Source organism: Magnolia sinica, chromosome 6, assembly GCF_029962835.1.
Source record: "Magnolia sinica isolate HGM2019 chromosome 6, MsV1, whole genome shotgun sequence".
NCBI lineage: Eukaryota > Viridiplantae > Streptophyta > Magnoliopsida > Magnoliales > Magnoliaceae > Magnolia > Magnolia sinica.
The window spans coordinates 103490923-103518711 of NC_080578.1; the positions used below are offsets into that span (position 1 = coordinate 103490923).

General features: G+C 38.3%; 1 protein-coding gene across 1 annotated transcript; it reads right to left on the reverse strand.

Moving 5' to 3' along the window:
• Positions 1–27789, reverse strand: LOC131249368 (uncharacterized). Its single transcript, XM_058250086.1, has 13 exons — positions 27570–27789; positions 25466–25640; positions 18600–18683; positions 15022–15263; positions 14625–14868; positions 14358–14437; positions 13644–13728; positions 11239–11370; positions 11036–11149; positions 10162–10206; positions 6906–6990; positions 1161–1211; positions 1–530 (listed from the first exon to the last, which is right to left on the reverse strand). The coding sequence occupies exons 1-13, from the start codon at positions 27731–27733 to the stop codon at positions 445–447; spliced, it is 1587 nt and encodes a 528-aa protein (XP_058106069.1). The 5' UTR covers positions 27734–27789; the 3' UTR covers positions 1–444.

A 27789-nucleotide genomic window follows, 5' to 3' on the forward strand; every position in this document is an offset into this window, starting at 1 on the left:
TGCACCACAAAAATATTACTTTTATCTTAACCACCAAAACCTGGTTTTTCACCTTACATATACAAATATCAAGTTGCCAAAATAACAGTTAACTCTTCCAATTACCAACATTAACTTGAACAGTCTGTAGGTATTTTTCTTACTGTCGGCAGAATTAAACCAAAAAATATATATATATAATAATAACAATAATCAGGCCAGAAACTGCCACAAGAGAAGGCATGTTTTGCTTCAGCCAACCTGGGCAGCCAGGACAGAGAGATTCAGCCAACCTTATATTAACCACCACAATATATTACTGGAGAAGCATAATGCTTGCTGTACACTTTTAAAAAAAAAAAAGTTGTTTTCTACAAAATGCGCGGTAGACAACCTGACAAAAAACAAGCAGGTCTTTCCGGCAGCCATGTTGAACAAATGCTTTAGAGAGTAGCCAGACCATGTTTACGGTGACATGGCATCAGTTGATACGAGCATTTGCACTTCTGTTTCCTCTTTTGTTTTCCCAGAACAGTTTGCAGCAGAATTGCCTGTAATGTAGCATGATGTAAGATTTAGCCAGAAAGTTTTTTTTTTTTTTTTTGAAAGGTAAGGAACACACGCACACTACCACCCCACATGGGTTCTCGAACCCTTTAACCTCATGGATGAGACACAGTGTCAACCACTGAGCCAGAAAGTAATATTGACCATTGAATACTATACGACTTGACCTGGGAAGATCTACAGTAAGCTTGGGCTTTCTGCTTGATGCCCATGGTTCAGTGATCTAAACTGTTGATATGACGGGCCCCTTATCGATACCCCTGCAGCAAAAGATCTTCCCATATTTTACCCTTCATTTCATGTCCAGCAAATAGACAGTTAAGAAAGAGAAAAACAGCAATAGTCTGGCATTCATCCTAAGAAAGGCCATAGTCATTGGCCACAATATTCCATTATGGGAGATTTTTAGTGCCAGGGGAATCCATGATGGGGTGGAAAGGTCTGAATCACTGAAACAATGGACCCCACTTGTACAAACTGAAAATTGAGTATAAAGGATATCTTCTTCGATTGAGTAATGTGCAAGTACCACCAGCTCAAGATACAAAGATACTCTTAGGGTTCCTCTAATATGATACCAAAGACACTACTAGGGTTTTTCTCAAAATTAATACCAAAGATAGAATCGATGGAACGCTGCTTCGGCGATGTACTCCTCTTTGAATCTACAGGTTAAACAGCCAGAAAAAACAAGTGAGGTTGCATGAGAGGCAGCCATGACTTCCGAGATATAAACACATACAATCCTGAAATTATAAATAGCTGGGGCAGGATCAAATGCATATTGCTTCAAACTTCTCTTTGGTGATCGACAACACCTCCATAGCAGTTCAAAAAACCGTTACAAGAAGTCCACACTTGAAAATGATACATTGTGTGAATGCATAGTAAACTTCCGCTACGGGTGAACCACATAACCACCCAACACAGATAAGAAGCCGCCACAATTAATCACACAGCATCCTAAATGTCAAGCAAATGATGCCTATTTCTGATCACATTCTGATCTTGACCAGACAGAAATAAGGTTAATCAATATCAGAAGTTTGCTATTGATGTCCAACAGTGGATAATTTCCCTCACCATTGTCAGAAACCAAAATGAAAATACAAAGAATAACATAACCAACTAACCTGTACTAATGCCTGCTTCTGAAGAGCTTATTGTCTCTATTGACTACTGTTTTCAAATCCAGTACTTTCTAGTGTTTGACACCTTTTCAATTACTCTATTCTTTATTTTATTTCCATCTTTTGTGTTTCTCATTTATGAAGCACCATAGTATTGATCATAATTGATGGGTGCTTAGCTGTATGATGCTATGAGCAGGCAAGGGAGCCAGAGGACGTTTTAGTTTCTTTTATATTTTATTCTTTATTCTTTATTTATTTTCCTTTCATTATTTTCTATCATTCCTTAAATATCTATCTTAGGGAAGGCGTTAATTTTTCCCTTTTAGCTGGATTTAGATAATTGCCAACCAGCTTGCTAGCTGTTGGGCAGTCCACGACTCCACGTGCATATTTATTTTGTTTGATTGTTTTCTTTTTCCATTCTCTCCTTTTTATTCTTCAACCATGGAGGTTTAATCTTAGATTGTTTGTTCAATGCTCCAAGTATCGATGACGTCAACTGGTGCCTTCCCTGCTGTCCAATACAAAAGATAGCTGGAATACAAATTTTACAAGATATCATAGATATCGGCCGATATATTGGGATATCGAATTTATCACAACATATTGGCACACCTCCAGCTATATAAAATAAACTGTCAACAGAAAGTTGCAATATTTGTTTTGACTGAAACAACATAATTCAGTGGCAATTGGAAGGGTGGGGCCAACCTATTAGTAAGGACTGTATTTCATATGAACTGAATATGTTGGAATTCATCCACTGAGAGGACCATACCCTGTGGTCCAACCGGTTGGACTTGACACCTCTATATCTTGGCAAATGTAGGCCGATCTGCAATTGGCCAGAATCTTTCATTTCTATTTTTTATTTTTTGGATTTTTTTTTCATTTATGACCAACACAGTAGGGAATCTATGGATAGGTATGAAAACTTCAAGCCACGTCGTAAATCCATGTGGATCTAAGAAAAAAGTTATATTTTTATTTCCTTTTAGTTTGATTGTATTGTTTACATTTTATTGCTTCTATTGTATGACATTCAAATGAAATGAACTCATTTAGGATCTAATTGCATCATTTATGGCCGGCAGTGCATTGCTGTCTTCTTAACGATGGAAAGCTATTATACATAGTTTCTTGGTAATGATTTGACTTCTGAGTGTGTAATCATGTGTCTTTTAAAATCCAAAGTTTCAGTGAAAATTCCACCATTTCATTACTGTTTCCCCAAAGATTCCCTTGGACTATGATACTTTATGCGCCCCAATACATCCCGCGAAATTTCCCATTCTCAAAGGTGCAATATCATGTGTGATATTGATACTTAAAACACCAGTTCGTTGTGTGACTACGTAATTAAACTCGGCTAGGAGAAATGCTCCCAGCCAACGTAGAGGGGGGTTGATGTCAACTAGGCTGCTGGGCATTGAACTTTTGCGTACAATCATGAGAAAGCCAACCTGAATACCTGGGCCAAGGATGTGATGATCAACATACCCCCCACCCCCCCCCCCCAAAAAAAAAAAAATAAATAAATAAATAAACAAACTTGGTGGTCCATAATTTTCACACAAGGCCATATCAAACCCTGGATTCTTGAATAGGATGGATACACAACACCACAAGTAGAGATTCAGATGTCCCTTCATCCAAACCTTCATCTTCGATTACTATGTCGAGAAGCTCATCTTTGTGTACCACTACCACCACAGTTTGCTCCTCAATGTGTGGGATCAACACCATCTCCATCGATGCGAAGGGAATACTGTTGGAAGCTCCATGTGTGGGATTTGTGTGCACTGCCTTCTCACTTCAATGGAGGAATGAAAGATTGTTCGGGGGAAAGCCAAAGTCATGTACTTAATCACTTAAGAAGTCCACATGTGTAGAAGCAAGCATGTGTCTCAGCACATCGTCTCTCCAACTCTCTCCTTGCCGGAAACACGTGTAACCCCTACTTCCACTTATACCCACATTCTTGATCGAGAGTAGCTTCATATTGCCATGCATCTTCGTCTGGCAACTTCGAGACTCCAAACCTCCCTCCCCTCTCCAAACCTGACTCTCAAGCCTTCATTGTAACCTTTCCCATTACACATGCCATACGTGAATCCTCAGGAGAGACTTTCCTCTCCTCTCTTGTCAACATCAAGGACATGCATCTCCGCCTCGTGTCGACCGACCATTTTTCCGATACTCTATCTTCTCCCCTATGCTCCCTCCTCTAATTGCCTTTCCCTTTTACAACTTCGCTGTGACATCGCCTACTATAGGATTGAGTCACCTCACATACTACCGTCACCGAGTGCTTTGTATCTCCAACTACAATGGAGACCATTTTTTGCATTATGTCTCTTCTCGTCTACCTAAAGCATATCCTTGCCATGAGCAACTCCACCAAAGCTTCTATCACCCTATTTATTGCCAACACCTCTCTGATACAAGCTCCCACCACCTAGAATGCCTCCAGTCAGAACATCGGTGCAGTTGTTCCATTGGACCCTTGTTGAAAATAGCTCCGGCAAAAAGGACTCCATCTAGTCCCTGTATGAGACTCTTTTGGCGTGCCTCCTCAGGGCTTCGCCTAATACTAAGCAGACGGATAGTCTGCTCTTGCAGTTAGAGAAATCAGGGCTATTCTCCATCAAGTCCCTGTATGCTGCTTCCTGCCCTGCGCCCCTCCGTGTGCCTGATGCCTCCCCTTTCATCTGGAAGTACCCGGTCCCCCCTAAATTCATTTGCTTTTGATTGGTTGGCCGGCCGTAATAGAATTCTCACGGTGGAGTTTGAGACTCTTTTGGAGTGCCTCCTCAGGGCTTCGCCTAATACTGAGCAGACGGATAGTCTACTCTGGCAGTTAGAGAAATCGGGGCGATTCTCCATCAAGTCCCTGTATGCTGCTTCCTGCCCTGCGCCCCTCCGTGTGCCTGATGCCTCTCCTTTCATCTGGAAGTACCCGGTCCCCCCTAAATTCATTTGTTTTGCTTGGTTGGCCAGTCGTAATAGAATTCTCACGGTGGACAATCTTATCAAGCGTGGCATGCACATTGTTAATATTTGCCTTTGCTGCATGTCTGCTGCTGAATCAGTCAACCACTTGCTCGTTCATTGTCCGTTCATGTCTAAAATCTGGGATGAGTTCTCTTAGATATTTTCTGCAAATTGGTGTGTCCCTGATTCGGCAGCAACCCTCCTCTCTTCTGGGAATGGTTTCAAATTGGGGAAGCTCAAAACTCTCATTTGGCGCATGGTCATTATTGCTATTTGGTGGTCTGTCTGGGAGGAACAAAACAACCGCTGTCTTGAAGACGTGTCGTTCTCTGCTTTGGGGGTGGGATCTAGGGCCAAAAATCTGGTGCTCGAATGGGCTTCTAATGTAAAGGAGTTGAGGTCCTTCGATTTTAGCTTTTTAGGTGGTTAGGGGGCCATCTGCTATCTCAGCAGCGGTACCCTTTTCTGCTTTTTCATTGTTTTTCTGTTTCTTTTCGTTTTGTCTTTTGTTTCCTTTCGTTTTTATGTTTCCCCTCTCTTTAATGAAGTTCCAGTTATCTTTTAAATATATATATATATATAAGGACTCCATCTAGATTTTCATGAGGTCATAAAGAGATCCATACCTTTAATTCACTTGGTGGTTTTAGTATGCAGTCCTCCACATGGCAAGAAGTGAACCATTCTTTCACTTCCGTTGTCGAAGTTCTAGGCCTTATTGATGCTACCGGGCTCCACTAAATCTTGCTCCATGATTTTTCCACCACCCCCATATGGAAACAGACCTCCAAAAAACCTCTTTCCCTCTCTTCACCTATACCATACCTACCCCTTGCGAAAGATTTCCCCTTTCCTTTTTTCTACCCTCTGCTTTCCTCCCTCATCCCTTTTCTTCTCTTCCTGAACCCTTTACTCCTCTTGCAAGGCTCCTTTTACCGCATCTCAATAGGACCTCACTCCCCTCCGGCTCAAGTCTTTGTAGGATCTTTCCGCTTCCTTTCCTTCGATTTCCCATTCCCTCTTCTTTTTCTCAACCCTTTTCCACTTCCCTCCTTCCTTGAACACAAGGTTGTTGATGGCTTCCAGGCCGTAGTGAGCTTGCTGCACAAAGAGCTACCTTCCCTGATAGACTACCATTGTAGGTTGCGATAGTACGATCCAACTCCTTCCGCAATTCTATTCTCATGAAAACGAATCCACGAGTGTCTCCCTATCCTTCGAAATGACCATGTCCATTACCTTTTTGCAATTCCCAAACACCCTCTATTGATGGTCATCGGACCAATCGACCGGGAAGTTATCAACGAACAAGGTTGGGAAGTCCCGTACTGATCGAAAATCTCGACCTTGCCCACGACCAGCTCTGTTGGAAACCCTCTTCTCCACCATCTATTTGTCTTCATCCCACAACCGTTGGTTATAATATCCCTTTACGCCGAGCTCCATTCCTTTGCCCTTTTCTTCCCTCCCCTCCTTCCTCCCCTTTCCTTCCCTTTGTATCCCCCGATATACAGCCTCCCTCAACTGCTCTTCTTCTTCAATGTCTCCATGCCCCACCTCTCATTCCGAGGAGATGTAGACTTTCTTGCGGACCTGCAAGTTCCTTCGAAAGGATCACTCCCTCAATCTAAACCTTGAGCACCCTCATGAGTGGCTCCTCCTCTCATAACTCCACATCTGAAAATTATTTACTCCCCTACTTTGAAAAGTCATATCCTTTGTCTACCATTTTCTTCGATCTTACGATTTTGTTGAACAACTTTGTCAAACAAAATAAGGTATAGCATATTCCATGCACTTCCAAACCTCTGCAGATATACCATCTAGTCTTGGGGCCTTTTCATGTCTTCATCCTTAGATCCAGAAATAAAATATTTGAAATAAATCCAGATTGTTAGTCACATTATAATGGAAGAATAAAAAAGCACCTTACATGTTCTCTTAACCAGTCAAATAGAAATACCATATGAATATAGATAAAGTGCAAACCGCCGTAAAACAACAATTTACATGTTCTATTCAACAATCAAATAGAAATACCATACAAGTACAAGAAGTGAAAATTGTTGTGCCCAAAAGTCAAATGTGGCCTTTTCACATGCATGCACAAACAAACACAAGCACAAGTCTCCCAATTCATGAAAGCACAGCAAAAAAGTTCACTTACATGTTCTAATTACCAATCAAATAAAGATTCCATACAAATTAGGATAAAGTGCAATATTGTCATACCCAAAGGATGAAGCAGCCCCTTCACTGCTTCAAAGTTCTTGTAAGTATAGCCAACAAAATTTAGATCTTTTGGAGCTAACAATGCCTGCCCACAAAGTTACACAAAAATGACTAGGTTAGTCAAAAAAGTCAACAAAGATTTTTTTTTTTAAAGCCTTAATATTTTTATCACTTCTAGCAGCGCTAGGAGCCTAGGATAGAATATCTGCAGACAATACCAAAACGTTTCTACTATGTAGAACAATAAACAGTTCGAAACATAAGAATCAAGAAGGCTGGTTTATATCCAACATGCTATAGAGATTATCAACAGTAGGAATGCTAGGATAGAAGTACCTGCAGACAATACTGAAAAGTCTATAATATGCAATATGCACAACAATGAACAGTTTGAGAGCATAAGAAGGCCATGATAAATCCATGGTGCTATATAGATTCTCAGTCTCAATACCATCTTGCTTGTGGAAAAGGCAAGACACTCAATCCATTAATAATACCAAATGTTATATTTCAGCATACAGGGAGAAATTATGGATAGATCCAGATAAACTTGACAATACTAATATAAAAGTAACAAAAACGACAATACTAATAACTATGTTGTTCGATACTTGCAACCGTGACTATCATCGCAGGCATAAATTATTAATAACAGTCCATTTTAGCCATAAACAATAGAAATTTGCCAGAACAGCCAAAACAACAGGAGTGAATTGGTGCAAGCTGAACACTCTAAAAGGACAAGGGGAAGGTGCACAAGGTCGTGGGTGGAGGTAGTAAAAAAATGACTTAATGACCCATGGTCTAACTTATGGTTCTTGATAGAGTTGAATAGTGGAATCGGATTCATTTAGCCAATCCCAATTAGTCGGGATGAGGTTTAGATGATGATGATAAACAGAAATTTACGAGAACAAGAGCCAATACACTTCGAAATATAACTATGAGACAAATCCGATTCATTTAACTGAGTCATCTAGATTCAAAAATTGGAAAGCAACATTTTTCCTATTCCAGCTAGAATGAAACTACACTTACAACTAAGGGCACAAGACATCCTGGTTTCTTGAGTACTACTACAAGGCCTAACATAATAACTGAAAAGGAGTAAAAGTCTAACCTTAGTCGGGGAGCGATTTAACTATAAAATGTGAGGGATTCCTTTAAGCTTACATTAATTTGAGTTGATATGATTCATCTTGTTCTTGCATACTTTCACTGCGATTTCTATGCAATTGATTGATTTATCATTATCAATTATTTATCCATTTGGAAATTATGGTTAAGGTATGATTTTAATTATGCGTGATTTTTATGAATTTATGTGGGGTAATGGATACAAGCCTTGCCTTTTGCTAATTTTGAGAGCGACGCATGCTTCCACTCTATATTGAGTTAGCATTTTGCTCCTCTCCCCTTATTCTTGCTGAGTTAGTATATTTGTTACTCCTCTTTTATTGAGATAGCTTGATGCTACTTTTCTCCTTTATTACGTTAGCCTTGTGCTACCTCCCTTTATGGCTTGGGCATGTGTCTTGAAATTCCAAAACTCCCATGGTTCAATTTATTTTCCCTTTGATGCAAATGATGTGTTAGAGGTCTCACGTCCAGTGAGTCATATATTTTATCGTGAATGTAATGCGCTCTGGGTAGTGACCCTCTTGGTCGACACTTAATTCCATGAATTTTGAGTAGTGGTGCACAAATCGATGTAAATAATCCGCAATGCGTGTACATCACTTCTGAGATTAGATGTCGCAAATAGTCGCTCCATGAACAAATCGTGTCACGTAATTCGTCTAATTCATGTGTTGTGCCGCCTCGATGTGTTCACGTAAATCACGGTAGCGTTGGACACGCTGGCGAATCTCCATAGTGTGAGAATGGGGCGCGAGCCGGGTTTTCTATGAATTATATTCCACATTGTGATGATCACTACGTATGATGAGCCGCACACACTTTGTTAGGCATGCATTCATTTATATTGGTTGTGCATACCGATACCACTCGTAGTGGTGGAGTACGAGGCATATCGGAACCTTTACATTACTTTTATGAATCTCTTGAATTATTGTTAATCTTAAAGGATAATTGTCACTATGAGTAGGGCATTGACCCTCTCCAACCTTATAGACGATGCAGGTGATATGCAGATTGAAGACACGGATGACAATCCTCCTACGGAGGATTATTCCGAATAAATAAAGAGATAGCTTTACGTTTAGTTTTATTTATTTCCGCTGCAAGCTTTGATAATGTAATAAGCTCCCATTGAGAAGGCATTTGATAATTTGTTGAATTCTTTTAATCTAATGGAATAATAAATACGGTTGATTTTACTCTCGTGAATGGTTACCTTCATGAATGTAACTAGATGTGATCTAAATGAAAAAAAAAAAGTGCAATTTTTAAAGCATCCAATTTATACATTATTAACACCCGGAATTCTCAAGCACGAGCATGTACTCGGGCCGCAAAAATTCGGAGCGTTACAATTGGTATCAGTCAATGAAAATATGATCTGCTTAGTTTTTCAACCTTCACTGAGTGTTAACAATTTGGATGTACAACTATAAAAGTTCCTTAAATTATATTTTCTCAGCAGCGCGATCCCATAAAAGTTCTCGTTTCCACACTAGATCGAGATGGCAGTGATCACACTGAATTCATGATAAGAGGTGAAAAAGTAATAATAATTAAACTTTCATGATCTCAAGATTATCAATTGTACATGGACTATGGAATCACAAAAAGAATGTTATCATAATCATAAACAAAAGAAATGCAATTTAAGGCTTTAAGGCTTGTCTGAACCCTTATGGGTAGGGTTCAATTTGGGCCCAGTTTAACCCTCATTAGATCAAAGAAAAGGAAGATAATGTCGTAGAAGCCAAACTCTAAGATAATATGGTTAGTGTTTTTCATGTTGCATATGTTCCCCCCTTCATTCTTGCCATGCCTATAGTGATGATATTCAATTGTCCTGTGATTTGACCATGATTCTTACGACACTGCCTGGAAGGTACTGACTCACAGTCCATGAATCAGAAATCCATTGCAAAACTGTAGCTTTATTCTCTCTACTAGGTTCACTAGTACGGATAAGGGTATTAAGCAATTAGGAATCTTCATCTCATGTTCATGTCAATATTAGCGACCATGACACAGTTTGAGTAACATGAAATCAAATGGTTAGAAATCCTTGTGCACATACATTATTAATGCAACTGTAATGAATGTAGATAAATTTAGGTACCTTTCTTGATTGTCCAGAGCCAGTTCTCGCTGGTGGAGGATCCAACTATGACACAATAAGAAAATTGATTTGAGTATTGCACATACACAACAACATTATATACAGCCTAGAAACTTGAAACATGCAATAAAACCAGTGGATTGAGAAAACAACATAATCTGAGAATTCTGTTCATTTTTTCAATTTATATTTTCCCCCCTTCTTTGAATGATTTCTCCAAGCATTTTAGGTATTTAGAAATAGGAAAAAGAGTAGATTGTAATTAGGAATAAGGTAGAGCCTTGCGGCGTGAGTGTGTGATGGTGTGTGTGCGTGTGTAAAAAAATAAAAATAAATAAATACGGTAGAGCCTTGCAACAAGCATGCTCATATTTCATTAAAAGGCCTAAACATATTCTCAAAGAGCACAATAATATTGAGTCTGTGGGAAATAACATGCATACCCTAAATACCACGTAAGGAAAGGCATATCAGTTTTCAAAAGAATTTTTTTTTTTTAAAAAAAAAAAAACAGAGAGAGAGAGAAACAACTCATCCAAGAAGTTACAAAAAGTAAAATCAACTACTGAAAACCAGGTGCTATTTAGTTTCTGAAAAAGGCACATGGTATTTTCTTTTGTTGGGTAAGAGTAAGACTGACAAAAACAGCATGTCTAACAGCTTGTACTATATGCATGAGCAGATAGACAAAGGCACACTCGTGGCAAGAAAATAGAGCAATGCAACAGAAGATTTTACATATCAAATAGCAATTGTAAGTAGTAACACAGAAGTATATAACATTTATCTTGAGAAGTTAAAAGTCAAATAAACCGCAAATGTTTAATGATGTGAAATAAGGGAGAAAAAGAAAGGGTTAGCATAAGCAACATACATCATCAAACTTCATAAAGTTTTGTGTATCCAGCTCCCCGTTAACCTCTGGCTTAAATGCTGCATCCATTTCATAGAGTCTATCCCATGCAACATCTTTGAACCAAGGATGAGCCTGAGTCACCCCAATTGAAACAAACTTAAGACAGAACAAACTGTATACGAAAGCAAAGAGGCGAAGACTGTAATAGATCAACACCATACTTTGATCTGGTCAGCCCCTCCAGTACCCAGCCGGTGGTCGACGTCACATAGCAACCTACAGATAAGATCCTTTGCCTCGGGTGTCAACCGTATCTCTTCAGGAAATTTTATGTGATTCTTCCAGTTCACAATCTGAACATCATTAACGAATACCGTTTGAAAACAAATATTATATATCATTATTAGTAGACCCTTTTAATAAGGTGCCTAAAGAAGTAAGAATTGTGAAGCCAAAATTGTTCTAGTCGCCCAATAAAGTCGAATAATAAGAAACTTAGAAAGTCCTTGTGGATGTATAAAAAGCTATTAGCATTAATGGGCTATTATAAAAATAATAATAATAATAACAACAACAACAAAACATGGGCATTAATGGGCTAAGATAAACAACACTGATGCATCAAGGCATAAAACTATCAAGAAATGTATATATGCCCTCAAATAATATTATTAGAAAGTTCCATGGCTTTCACCCAATGGGTATGAATAAATGATTGTCCATATAAAACTATAGCGCATGCCACATGTCACTTAAAGATTTGGGACAACCCGAAAGTCAGACCAATTCAAGCATCAGGTGGGCCACACTTAAGAAAACAATGGACAACCACCCGAAAACCACCAAATTCATGTGAAGCCCAACTCATGACTAGATGGACGGACTTTTGGGGCATCCCTGCTGGACAGGTAGGATGCCATACCCACACCATGGCAAGCTCCACACACAAGTTGTAGTTGCACAAACTTTGCATCCATAACTAGTTGCTTGTGTGTGTAGTAATGTGTACAAATTAAAGGTCCGGGATCAATGCATAGGCTTGATTTTCTGGCCAGGGCCCAGCCTTGAACCTAATTGAACAAACCAGGCCCAGCCCCGACAGGCTGGGCCCTATGGCCTGTCAGGCAGCCCAGCCCATTGATAGCCCCAATGATCCGTCTCTGTATCATTCCCTTCCAGCTTAGGTGCCAGTTGAGGATGAAAACTCTAAAGTTGAATCCGCACGGTAATCATTTGATACCAAAACAATGTAGTTTTCTCATGTTTGCAACCTTCAAGTGGCTCAAGATCATCACCATCCTTGTCACAATCAACACCATGGTGTAATCATATCCATATCAATGATCAACGTGCTCATGTCAGTTTAAGCACTTTTTTGTCAGAATTTATAACCAAGCATCAGTCTGTCTGTCACTTTTTCTATCAATCTGACTGTCCACCTGTCCGTCAATTCATCTTCTTATCCATCCATTAACAATTCCACCGTTACATCCATGATTCTCTTGCATTTCTTGTTGAGGAACTTGTTAGTCTTCTTTTTCTGTATCATGGATAGCATTTTAATCCTTCATCTATGGTCTTCCAAGATATGGCAATGGTCCATTTGACCAACAAGTGACACCAGATCTTCAGAGTAGGATTCTTGAAAGGAATACAGCAAGATGTAACAGTGGGTTGGATATTGTTCTTCTCTTTGATTAAGTTCTCACAACTATTTCCCTTTATTAACATTTCAACGATCTTTCCATATATCATACATCTAATTCTACATAGACTACACTGTTAATGTTTTCCAACATAAAAAACAATCCCAATGTTTTCTAACATCAAAAACAATCCCAAGGAATTGACGTTGCTGCAATATCATTTTTTTAATGATTAGATTTATCAATTTTTTGAACTATAATTTGAAAATTAGACTAACCAATCAAGAAGATAGTCTAGGAGATGAAATTCACAACCATAAACCTTTAAACAGCAAAACGTAGGATAAATCTAGATATTCTAAATTTCTAATTGAAGTAGAATCAATTCTAGGCCCTCTTGTGGATCAGACCACAAATTAGAGCATCACTCTAAAAGTAATCTGATAGCAGAATTTAGTAGAGAAAATGAAATGATTTCATTGCTTTGAAATGGGACTAATTTCATGCCATTAGACATTGTTTACTGCCCGAGAAATGGCCTAGAAGATAAGTGACAGAAAGTGGCCCAGAAAATAATTGATAAAAACTGGAGAACCTATGAGCTGTTATTAACCAATCCTATACAAACTGCAAATACCAATGGACCCAGTGAATAAACGAAACAGTCCATCTAAACAATCAATATGCCCAATGGACTGCAGCAGTGGTATTGAGTTAAACAACTGGATCACTTGCAAGTTTGGTATCTTCAGTTCATTATCTCAAATGTGCATAGGAAGCATCACGGGGAGGATAACAATAAACATTTAATATTAATAGAACCTAAGAAAGTGTTAAAAAATGAAATACTAGAACCCATATGCTACCAGTGTTGAAGATGTTCATCATCTTCGTAACAGGATATTATGATTTATAACATGAAATTCATGCAACATATGATTCAACTCATACAGAGAAGAAAATGTGCTTAGATGAGTGACCTTTCTGCATGTTGTTATTGGATCGTCGGAGTAAAATGGTGGATAACCAACAAGCATCTCATACAGTATTGCACCCAGTGACCACCTGCAAGCAAGCCAGAGAATAAGATTAAACAAAAGGGAACAACAGCAACAAGAAATAGAGTATATAATTCATTTGCGCTAAACAAGAAGATCACTACATAGTGAGAAATGTCTATTTATACCCAGGTTCATAACAGTACAATAGCTTACAACTTGGAAGGCGTACAAGGAAGAAAATACAAGCAAAATATGTTTTTTAACTGTCTGTTCACTCTCCCCCTCAAGTTGGGTAGCGGTGCTTGACAAACATCCAACTTGGTAAAATAAAAAAGGCAGTCCAATGATTTAGTGTGTGCATCATCGCTATGGAGTGAAAGAGGGAGGTGAAGGATACAAATATCACCTAGTACCACTTTTTCTCAAACAACAGTTGATCTATCTGAATGTCCTTCATATGATGGAAATAGATTCGTGGCAATAACGAGATTGTATTAGTAAAGAGCTGTTGCTTCCCAAAGGTACACATATAGGTGATGTGCAAAAGGTACGTTCAAAAGAAAAGGTACATCTCCAAAACAATGAGTTAACAAGAAAAAATGTAATGTCATGCGAAAACCTGAACATCAGAAGACTTTAACAGGAATTCAGCAGACAGTACCAATGAACTAAAAATAAAAATAAAAAACGCACCAATCACACTCCATGCCATAGCCTTTCTTCAGTAATACTTCAGGGGCAATATAGTCGGGCGTGCCCACAGTGGAAAATGCCTGAAAAGGCAAACTGAATGCCATTATTGTGAATAAAAATGCTTAAAAGAACTAATACAACTTCTGAAAAGGAAAGCGCCATCTCTGAACGGATCTGCAAACAATGGCAAGTCTGAGATGGTCGGGAAAAAATAGCATGCAAACAAGCACAAATAAACGCAAGACGGAATGAAAATGTATTATATACCAACTTCCTTCTATTGATCTGCCAATGCTGAAGTTGCTCCAGTGGGCTTTTCCACCGACTCCCACTATTTGCATCTGGGAAGCATCCATCAATATCCATTGATTCCCTCAGGTTCTCTTCGCTGATGGGTTCGTTTTCATTCAGCACAGATAGAGTACTGCAGTCAAGAGGCTTGCACAAACCAAAATCAGACAACTTCATGTGACCATTTTGGTCCAATAGAAGGTTGTCAGGTTTAATATCTCTGCAAAGAAATGGCCGATGCATAAATGAAAAAGAAATATTATTAAGGCACCTAAAGCCTATCAGGTGCATTCAAATTCCTCACAACGTGAACCTTCTTTTGGCATTGATTGAAGTAATAGTGTTAGCAATAGTCTAATAGATGACCACCAACCTGTGAATGTAGTGATGTTTGTGAATAGATTCAATGGCCAAGACACTTTGGGCGATGTAAAATCTGGCCACACTTTCAGTTAAAGTATCCTCTCTCATCAGCAGAGTCATCATGTCACCTCCGGGCAGGTATTCCATAATTAAATACAAGTAATCAGCATCTTGAAACGAATAGTAAAGTTTTACAATGCAGTGGCTGGCAACTTCAGCAAGCAAGTTCCTTTCAGCTTTAACATGTTCAACCTATGGCCAAATGCATGTTTGTCAGCCTCGGTATAATTTATTGAAAATATGGAACCAGATATTCTGAATAGAGCTGTAAACTATACTGGTAAAAAACCAGAGCGATGTACGAGACTCATCACCATCATCATCATAGCCTTGTCCCAACTATTTGGGGGAGAGAAGAGAATAGAGAACATTAATTGCTAACCATGTGTTGTTGTTAACCATGTGTTGTAACAACAATGTGTCATAGTTAACCAAGTTGAATAAAAACTTAGAATATTGTAGACAAAAGTCATACTGCATCTAGTGTTGACATGTTAGGAATATGCCAAGAATTCAGGAACCCTGCATCATATGTAAGACAGTAGAGGACACTAATTACTAATTAAATAGGTCATAGCAGCAAGGTGACCATTGTTACGTAAAGCAGGAAAGCTTTGAAAGAAAGGAAAGACCAGTAGAGTTGCATGTCCAACCCTATTGTATTTAAAAGACAAAATAGGCAAGTTAAATAAGATACCCCTAAGTAAAAAAGGTAAATTTGGAAACAGGAAAAAAGTTTTTAAAATAACATAGAACTAATAAGCCCAAAAGCCCACAGCCCAACCTAGAGGCCCACGGCAGGCCCATATATACTATAACACTCCTCAAGCGGATGCATAGAAATCAATCGCACCCAGCTTGCCTTGAATAGTCTTTGAACTTTAACTAAAAAGACCTTAGTAAAGATATCAACAAGTTGATCTACAGACCTGACAAAGGGAGTAGCAATAATGCCAACTTCGATATATTTTGTGCACTCATGGAAAAGGGATTGGAAGTGATATGAATTGTAGCCTAATTGTCACAGTACATGGGCACAGTAGTAGTTACCAGAAATCCTAACTTAACAACAAAGCTTTTCTACAAGATTTCACATGCAGTATTCAGCGTAACTTGATATTGGGCCTCAACACTGGATCTTGCAACAACAGTTTGCTTAGTCTTCCATGTAACGAGATTTCCTTCAAAAAAGTACAATACCATATCGTAGAACGATAATCATCAGGAAATACTACCTAATCTGCATCTGAATTACCATTAATATTCAAATGATTATGACAACTAAATAGAACGCTATGTCATGGAGAAGACTTGATGTAGCGAAGAATGCGACGAACAGCTTCTAGATTACTAGAGTGGGGTGCACGCAAAAATTGGCTTACCAAACTAACTGCTTAAGATAGGTCAGGATGAGTAATAGTTAAATATATCAACCGACCAACCAGGCACTAATACATGCAAGGATCATTAGGAAGCTCCCCATCATCAGCTCGAGTTTCTTATTAAGATCAAAAGCATATTTTTGCTGACATAAAACAATACCCTTCTTTGAACAAGCGATTTCATTACCACGAAAATATTTGAGCAACCCCAAATCCTTGATGTAAAAAACCTTGCTTAAATAGAGCCTCAAGTCAGAAATCCCACTAGCATCATCACAATATCATTCACATACACACTGACAATGAAAATTCCTTGCACACGCTGCTTAACAATCACTAAGTGGTCTGACTGAGTATAACTAAATCCAATGCCAATCAAGGCCCCACTAAATTTGTCAAACAAAGCTCAACGCGCCTGCTTCATAACTTTGTCAAACCAAGCTCAATAGGCCTACTTCAAACCACATATCACCTTTTTAAGACAACATACTTAATTTCCTTATTTTCCTCCCTCATTTGGAGTAAAACCAAGAGGAGCAAGCACATAAATTTCAGCAGTCAAATGACCATTTAAGAAGGCATTCTTAACATCAAACTAGTGCAACGGCAAATTCATATTAGCAGCAAGAGAAATGATAACATGAACTGAGTTCAACTTAGCAACAGGAGCAAAAGTTTCAGAATAATCCTCACCATATGTCTGTGTAAACCCCCTTTAGTTACTAGACAACCTTTATATCTGTTTATAATATCATCAAGGTGGTATTTAAAAGCATAAACCTAGTGACAACCCATCATAATCTTCCCGACATGTAAAGTAGTCATCTACCATGTATAATTCTTCTCAAGCGCAGCCATCTCCTCCATAGCTTGACGCCACAAAGGAGAAGGCAGAGCCTCTTTATAATTTTTAGGAATAGTGAAGGAAGAACACTCAAAAGTATAAACGAAGGACTTGTGTTCAGGAGACAAGGACTTGTGTCTTTTAGATTTCATTTACATTTATTTTAAGATTATCGATTGTAACAAATGGTCTATTAATAAGAGCTAGTAGAGGATGAAGAAAATATTAATTCCTCTCTTTTCTTCCTCTTCTATGTCCATTTCTCCCACATTGTAATCTCTTGAGTTAAGAATTCTAAAAGATCAGGCCTTCATAAGGACCCCGGCATGTATTGTTGTTTGGGGATCAACTTATTTGCTCATCCATACCTGATCCAACACTGCATTTGTTAATGTTGTGAACCAGTTCATGTACTAATCATTTTGAAGCAGTTAATCAAATTCTTCACTATCTGAAGTCTTCTCCTGACAAGGGCCTTCTATACTCCAATCATGGTCATATTAATATTAGTGCCTACTGTAACGCTGACTAGGCAGGGTCTTCCACTGATAGACAATCCATTACTGGGTAGTTGTGGGGGGCAATCTTGTTTCATGGAAGGGTGAGAAACAGAATGTCATGGCCCACTCCTCTGCCGAAGCATAATATTTCTCCTCTCCATGGATCATGCTACATGTGAAATCATTTAGCTTCGATCTCTTCTTCATCGTGGAGTTGAAGCCACCACAGCCATTCCACCATATTGTTACAATCAAGCTGCGACTAGTGTTGCATCAAACCCCATCTTTAATGAAAGAACCAAGCTTACTGAGGTGGACTGTCATTTTATTTGTGAAAAGGTTTCCTCTAGCTAACTGTCTCCGCCTCATGTTCACTCCAATAATCAGCTAGTTGATATTCCCACTAAGGCCATTCAGTCTTCTCACATCCATGGCATTGTGGGCAAGCCAGGCATGTGTGATATAACTATGCTCCAGCTTAAGGGGGAGTGTTAGAGTGCCTTTTTTAATTCATATTTCAATCCTCCCTCAGGAAACTGTGTCATTTGTAACTAGGGTTATTCTAATAGAAGTGGGTTAGAGAGTATTTTCACACTCTCATACCATTTCTCCCAAATTGTATCAAAGTAATAAAACCATTCACCTTCCTTTCAAGTTACAACTTCCCATAGCGGTACAAGTCAAAATAAGGAAAATGTAAAATATGAAATGTCGAGTCAAAGATTAATGAAGAAAAAGGTCATTTGCCTGCATGCTTTGAGTGTATGATTCATAAAAGAAGGTAAATGTTGTTAGATTTAACCTGTCCCCTGCTTAGCATCTCTGATTTCTTCAACTTTTTCATCGCATAAATATTGCCAGAAGACTTCTCCCGACATAATCTGACCTGTAGTCTAATAATGAATAAGTATCCCGGACCACAAGATGAAAATTAAGATTGGAGAAGAAGACAAAAGTTGCATTGACAGCATAAAACAGCATAGCTTGTATGAGAAATTCCATCTCAAAACAACAATGAGATAACTATGAAGTTCGTATTTCAACAAGTACAACTAAAGCCTAAGGGCATTCCCAGTCCTACAGTAAGATCACCATCATTGCCGCTGCCATTATCTTAGCATTGTCACAGCTTATTATAGTAATAACCAATTTTTAAAATAAAAAAGTTTATACTTTGGGCCTGTTGGGCAACATAACAAGTTCTATTCGGGCATCCTTGTCTCGATAGGACAGATGTGCCACATGAGCCATAAGTGACATGTCCATCTTCAAGCACCCCTTGCATCTTTAACTGGTCCACATGTACTGCATGTGCCAATATTAATCTACGATGGTGCCACATGCCCACATATGCCAATGTGCCCAATCTGTACAAGACAAGATATTCAAAAACAGTAGTGGTGGTCATAAACGGCCATTACGGCCGTTATGATACAGGCTGTAACGACCATTACGGCCCTGTAATGGTAAAATAAATAAATAAAAAAATTAAGGAAGAAAATGTATCAGACTGTAACGGCCGTTACATGACCCTTTTTAATACGATGGTACAAGAGCCACAAATGCTTGTTCAGAGTGATTGACAAACAACAATCTGTACAGCAGAAAAGTCTATCTGTACAAGCCTACTCAGATAGGCCTTACCAGGTGTTTGAAACAGCCTAGTCAAACAGAGCTTACTGATGGTAACTAAGCGGGTATTAAGTCTATCCCCACAAAGGAGCAATGAGACCCACCTTCAATATAATGAATGTATTTTCTACAAAAAAAAAAAAAGAAAAAAAAGAATGATCACATTGCCAAGCCTCCTAATTGGCAGAACTAGTTCATGGTCACCTTGCCCCAGTAAATGACCGACTCCGAATTCAGGTCAAGGTTTATGAACTACGACCATGAGTACCAGTAAGAGCATTTTTTTAGTTAAACGTTCCTAAGCACAACATTTTGAATTGAAAATTACATGATATTATCTCCATAAGAAGCCGGGGATTTCTAGGATTGGCAGCCTAACTCTAGCAACTTTCAATTAGCTCCAAAGGTAGAGAATCCCTGTTACCTTACAGCTAAAGCATATACAGACATCACAGAATTCTACAGTTGTTCAATGTTGTTGTGTTTCTTTGACAATAAATGAAACTTCTTAGTGGAATAAAATAGGAGAGGACAGGAAGGCAAGGTCATTCATTTCCATACATAAGTCGGTGGAACTTAAGGTCCAGGGAAGGAAATGAGTTGGCAGTTACCTGAAAAATCAAGCATGCAAGGAGAAAAGGGAAGGAGTGTAAATGTTTCAAAGGTTTTAGGGAAGTATGAAGAAATTTACCAAAGGTTACTTGCTTATGGATGCAAGTACCAGAAAGGAATTTGAACTCAAGTGAAGGATTTTTTATTTTTCTTAAAAGAGGGTCTCAGGAAAGGAAAGTGTGAAGCAGCCGGTACATCAGCACTGGAGATGATGAATGAATTATTAGTAGGTGTCAAGTTAGACTATACCCAATGGCGAAGCAAAAGAATCTCAACTCACACAATAAGACAATCTCTTAACTTCAAAAAATAAAAGATTGTAAGAAGAAAGATTACTGCAACCCACACAACAATCCAACAAGGTCTTCCATAAATTATAGAATCTCTCGTGAATCAAGAAGTTCATGACACTAAAGACATTCCTATTTCATCAGCGGAGTTCTTTGGGTACAATCTTCATTCAAGAGAGTTGATTCACTTTCGATGTCCACAAATTGCAAAGACCAATCATTGCTGCTAATATATATCATTATTTTTTTATGAAGATTCAATATATATCATTATTGATCTGGATAAATACATAAATGAACCATTCCTGACATGACGAGAACTATTACCAGGACATCTCTTTAAACATACAATAGTGAACTGTGATGCCACATTGACAAATGGAATAGGTATAAAGAGATCAAAACAAACATGACCAGATCCTAAAGAGTAGGATACAGATATTGGCAGGGGTATCCTATCAAATATGCAGATATTGAACGAAGCCATGGAACGAATTACATGACTGCAGTATTCTCCTGTTGAAGTATGAAGATGCAGATAATATATCTTCTTCTTCTTCTTTCTTTTCTTGGATTGGTAAGCTGGACTCTATAGTTTTTGTGAAGAAAAAATGGGTGAGAGAACTTGTAGAAAGAAGTTTGAGAAAGAGAAAAATGTTACCCTCTCCCTCTTTTCTTAATCTCTCATGCAGGAACCTAACAACATTGAAGCCTCCTCCCAAAACATAGGAAAGAGGCCATCTATCAGCAACTGAGGATAGCTCCCCGAAAAGGAGGACGGGAAGGGCCACAAACTCCTCTTTACACTGAAGAGTGGGATTCCACATTAAAAGAATACCACCTGCAGAGCCAATGGAGTTTTAAGGCTTCCTATTTCACCCCCTTCCGACACCAAACGGACTCAACAATCTTCCTATCAATCGACTGCAGTTTGGATTCCTGCAGGACTATAACACAAGCTTTGGACCACACATTGCTTTAACTTGGATGCGTTTCTGGGGGCACCCTAACACTCACACATTCCAACTCATTATCTTCATTAAGGAACTAATCTGACCCCTCTACCCTTTTTGTAACTCCTAGGAGGCCCCTCTAGCTGACCAAAAGGACCACACTCTAGCTTAAGTAGTTCCCTACACCCCTTGGAAGACTAGGGAGAGCGGCATTGAAAACCACCTGTTGAAACCCTGATTCACTCTTCCATCATCAAAAGAGGGCAATATTGTCTTCCACCTTATCTCCAAACGCTACCCCTATAAATCTAGCCACGTGACAAAGGGCCTCCCTCACCCATCACTTACCACTAACAGATGCAGCCAGCACCTCAAAGCTCACCCAAGAAAGAGAAGAGGAGGCCAAATTGCCCTAGGGGGTACGAACCTCATCGAGACAAATAGTTGAATGGATGAGAAGAATGTTCAAGGCCTCCTTCAAGGATTCAAATAGAAAAGGCACAGAAGCACCCAAAACATCGAAGCGACACTAACTCGATGGGGACGCATCCGAGGAGAACAGCATAACAGCAAGGGACTCAATTGCCACAGACTAGGAGTGAACAAACAATAGTCATGTAAAGTACCATACTGGACTTCCTTCATCTTCTTCTTTCATCTCTCTTTTTTCTTTCTTTTTCTTTCTTTTTCTTCCCTCCTCTCCCACATCTCAAGCTACACATTTCCAGCATTCAAAATATCAGCAATATCTCCCAAAACATTGCCTGATATCTCAGTTTTTCCACATGAGATATGATTTTACTATAATACACTTTTTACAAGATATCAATGATAATACTGTCAATATCAACTTTTATATTAAGACATCTACAACATTCCAAAATTTCCCACGATATCTGCCATATTTCCTGTGACCAGACCACCCACAACCTAGTGTTCAATCCTTCATTCTATATGAGGTTTTCTTCCTTTTGTTTCTAGTTGAATAAATTAGTAAACTAATGGAAATTAATAATGTGGTCTGTAATTGAATATTATTCATGGGAATCAAGCAGAAATAATGAATCTACAATTGTATGTACTTTTCCCCCTCAGCTTAAGCACAATCACTCAGCCATCTTTTAAAAAATAAATAAGTTCCACCCCTCTCTTTACTCCATGACAAAGGGTCAAGGAAACAATGCGATTGATTATACAATTATGAGTTAAGTAGTCATCCTATTACTTCTTTGGAATTTTGAATGCAAAAAGTAAGGAACATGTGACTTTGATATTTCCTTTCAAAACATTATTCTTTTGGGTGAATAAAGCCACGGGTACTGATGTAGAATCCCACTATCTGATAAAAAAGGTTCCGAAGAGCATGCATTCTTTCTCGTAGGGAGATGGGAGACCACATAACTTTCGTTATTTTATATTTTTTCTATGTACGAGGATGAGTTTTTATAAGAACCAATAAAAGTAAACAGAAATTTAGGGAGATGACCCGAGGTGCATAACAAAGTTAAAAGAGCAACTTCAAACTAAAAGGAAAGAAAGCTACCGATACATAGATGGTCTTTTGATTCCTTTTTAGCAAGGGTGTTGGTGATTACATTTACACTCCTCTCACCATGGACAAATGAAATGTTTCTCGTTGAAGCTAAATCCCATGTTTTGTCAAACACGACAAGCAATTTCCACGACTGGGTAACTCAATATGGATCTGAGAATAAGTTATTTTTTATTCTTTTATGCTTTGGTGTATTGTTTGTGTTTTATTGTTTGAACTATATGAGATTTGAATAATATGAACTCATTTTGGATATAATTGCATTACTTATGACTAGCGATGCAGAGTTTTTGTCCCCTAAACAATTGATAACTATTATGCATAGTCAATGTTTTCTGTATTGTTATCACGTAATGTATCACACCCTTGGCATACTGATAAATATTGGTTATCGCACAGGACGTGTCAGTTGTATCACATAATTTATCGTTGTTGTTGTGAAACATGGGGAAATTGGTAAAAATTTTCAATGAAACTTCATGGATTGTTTAAACAGACACCAATACACACTTAGGAGTCGTTTGGCACCATGGATTTGGGGGGGTTGGCACCATAAAGTAACTGGGGGTTTCAAATCCCCTCAAAGAGGGGGTTTGAAATCCAAGGTGAAAGCTTGGATTACAATTAAAATCCTTCCAAGAGTTGCATGTGTAACATGTGTGTCACTAGGCTATTAATCTATTGGGCACATGGCCCCACTAATGATATCCCAAAACAATCATATTATCAATTGCATCACTATACTTACTTTAATACAATGATCTGCACCGTCCAAACATTGTCCATGTAAATCAACGGTTAAAAATCGTTGGTTAGTGGCTCAGATGTGATCTTGTGCTTGTGGCCCATCCGAGACTTGGAATTTCATCATTTTCAGGCAAAGTACATATTTCAACAGGCTTATTGCAACCATTGTGTCAAACATTACATGCATACACTAATTAGAGATATTAAAGTTGATTTAGTAATTAAATTCAAACCCCTGTAAATATACTATGCATAGCTACTTTTGCATTATAGGGGATTCTGAATCCAAGGTGCCAAACACAACAGGAAAATTTCAAATCCAAGGGGTTCCGAATCCACGCTCTGAAACAGGCCCTTAGAAATTTTATTTAAAACACACACACACACACAAAACAAGCGATCAAAAAATCACAAAAACACAAAAGCAAATGCACAAAATAGGTCTCCTTTGTATAGGGACCTAATCCACGCGCTATCTAACTAAACCGATGTAATTATATTCAAATTCAATTCATAAAATTTATAAAATGTAAGAAGACATGTATGGAAACACAAGCGTTACATTCAAAAGCAAAAGAAGAAGTAGAAAACTAGAAATATACATGTGGATTTCATAAGAAGGAAAAAATATTCTAAACATTTTTAATTATTTTTAATTAAAATTAATTTTTCTGAAAAATCCCCAAATTGCCAAGAATGTGTAGATCAGGTTATGTACATGTTTGATTTCGCATTTGGACATTAAGATTGCTACCAATCCGGGAAATTTTGAGAAAACTTCGATTTTTCCTCGATTTTTTGCAACTCGGCCCATCTCCCTCAAATCTCTAAATCAAAGCTCCAAATCCATAATTTTTCATGCAAAACATAAAGAATCATGGATTTATTATCATTTGATACTATTTACGACATATACAAAATGGAAAAAAAAAAAAAAAAAGGAATCAAAAGTTAAAAATATGCGCATTTTAGAATGCGGCCCTAAAAAGCTTCCAATCATGATTTCGGAGGAATGTCGAAGATTTTCTTCCAGCAAATTAAAGTGGACTAGTCGAAATCACCTCATGATGTACTAGGAAGAAGTTTTTTTTTTTTTTTACAAAAAAAAAAATGTGAATTTTTTAGGACTTTCCAAACAAAACAACATCGGTTGCCTTTTATCCATTTCGATATAGCACTCGCTATCAATATATCACAAGATACATTAAGAATTTATAAAGGGGAAGTGTGTGGTGCATATATCGCACAATATCACGATATTGTGCGATATATTGCACAAAACCATAAAAAATGGATATTAAAGCTTGGTTTCGTATCGCCCAGCTGGGATAAAAAATATATCGTGGAATATACCGATTATATCACAAGATATTGAAAACATTGTGCTTGGTTTTCTGTTAGTATTTTCTATTCCAAGTGTGAAGACATGTCTTTTAACATCTCTGAAAATTTTCACCATCTCATCAAATCAAAGTTTCCCTCTGACTACAAAACTTTATGTGATATCTGTTGTATTTTCCAATCCCATGGTATTTTCCATTCTCGAAGGTGCAATGCCAAGTGTTTTACATTTGAAAGTAAACCATCATGAGATGTGAGGTGTTTTCTTGAATTTCAAATCAAAATTTCTTCTCCTTTCAACTATTCTCTTTATTCCATCTTCTTCTTACCTTTTTATGTCAAGTATCTCCAAGTGCAACTCTCTTTCAACATCTTTATAAATAAATAAATAAAAAGTTAAATTCTCTTTCATGCATTAAAAGAAACCATCAATGCAGAGAAAGTAAAAAAATGTATTGCAAATAAAGCATGCTTTTTTTTCTTTTTCTTTTTTCTTTTTTTTTTTTGGGAGAAGTGCAAATAAACCATGCATGTCTCCAACCTCTCCAAAAGCACCTCTCCCAATAATGGTTAAAAGCTCAAAATCATCAGCGCAAATCTTGTGCCTTTTCAGTCGCATATATTCTGTCTCCTTCCGCTCCAAATCCTTTATTAGATTGATTTGTTCCTCCTCGGGCACTTGTGAAGTAGCTAATTTTCTCTCTAGCACCCATCGTCTGTAACAAGACCAAATCAAATCAAAAGCAATATAAAAAGCTTTAGCTAAAGATATGAATCATTGAGTCATCTCAAATGTTTTTTTTTCTAAAGGTATATCAAATGTTTCATTTCTTAGTGCCTATTTGGATAGTGGGAAAAGAAAAGAAAAGAAATCAAAACTACAATGATTACCTAATAATGATTTCTAAGATTTCCATACAATGATTACCTAATAATGATTTCTAAGATTTCCATGAGACATGGATTCCATTTTTATGGGCTTGTTTGGATAGGAAGTGCAAATATGATAAAGCTCTCGCATTGGTCGCCTCGCATCTTGTGCATAGAATTTGACTATGGTGTTTAGGTAACAATTGCTTTTTGAAATCCAATATTTCTTTGTCATCCAAACATATTGAAACATCTCCAACTCATTAGTAGACCTGGTAGAGACATCCCCATTAGGGGAATGATCAGGCTTCAAGCCAACTTGTCTTCTCCCTAAAAACCACTCAAAGGTGGTTCCTCGGAGGTTACTAAAATAATAGTGAATTGATGGGAAAAGCACCCAGTTTCTCTTCATTTCTTTTCTTTTCCTTTCCCACTATCCAAACAAGCCCTTTTTTAAAAAATAAAATCGAAGAGCACGAAAAACACATCTTGAAATGAAAAGAAGAGAAAAAACCGAAGCAGAATTTTTAATGGACAGATTCATAATAGAGTAATTTGCAACAACACTGCTATTGTAAGATGAAAAACATTTGAACATGAAAATGAAAAAGGTATCAAATATATGAAAAACTCAAAAAAGCATTTGCATGTATGTCCTGAAAGCAAATCAACACAAAAAGGAACTCAAAATACAATTATATATACAAACTATTGAAAAATTCAAAAAAGTATTTGCATGTATGGACTAGAAAACAAATCAACACAGAGGAACTCAAAATACAATGGGATGGATAGGATTGCTTTATCAATGTGATTCTAGTGACAAGCTCCATCCTCAATAGGACCAAAATTTTGTTGAATTTGATTCTGATTACAGTTCATGACCTCAGTCAATCGTCCGCAATGAATAACATGCATTATACAAAAATTGGCCAAGAGATTCTATGTGCTTGGTGATCCAAACCTTCAATATGCTTGGCGATCCAAACCTTCAATATGCTTGGCCTCACTCTGGACACCCAGGCAGCAAAAACTTCAGGGATGGAAGAAAACAAAATTCCTAACCCTTCAATTGGCAGCCAGCGAATAGGAAGTTGAAGAAAAAAAATACATCAACGGTCCACATTCAACCATAAACAAAAAGGATCAAGGATTCGATGCCTAAGATTCCCCAATCAGGAGAATACGCCATCCACGTAGAGGCCACCATTACTATGGTTTGTAACGATGAACCACCATCCCCAACCAAACAGACAGAAAAAATGGAGCATTGAATAATACCTACGAAAGAAAAGAGAGAAACAAATGATAATATGCATGCACAGCGTGTGAACTTTCACATAAAGCCTCATTTTTCCTGCCAATGTATCATCCAATGCAAAAAGGCGCAGGTCAGAAGACCACCCTCCACAAAAATCAGGCCAATCGACTCCACCAAGCAGACCATGCCTCCCAATCAATGTGCAGCACCCCCACCCAATGAGCGGATCAGACTGATTTCTGCGGCAAGTAATCCTCACGGCGTGGCCCATTTTTCAAAGAGATCAGGTGTCCGAAGGAAAGACAGCTTGTGCGATAATTTCCAGAGAGAGAGATCAAACGAACATTAATATCCAGCGGTAAAAGCAGCTCAAGATTCGTCAATAGGAACCGAAGGGGAAGGGAAGGAGAGATCGAGAGAGACCATGGCGACGCATACTGAATAGGAAACGAATGGGAGGTGTTTGATTTTTTGCCAGAAAGGGAATGAGAATGCGGAGAAAATGGGGAATTACCGTTCCCTGCGATCCTGGAGGTTCTTCTTCTGAGCTTTGTAGTGGTTCTCGATGAACTGCTTCGCCGCGGCGACCCTCTCCATCGTCAGACTCGAGCCGAGCGTCGTCTCCTCCTCTGGCGTATCCTTTTCCTCACCATCTCCCTCTCCGCCTCGATCTCCCATCTCTCCCTCTCTCTCTCTCTCTCCGCCACCACCACTTGCGAATGCAAACCCCCTCC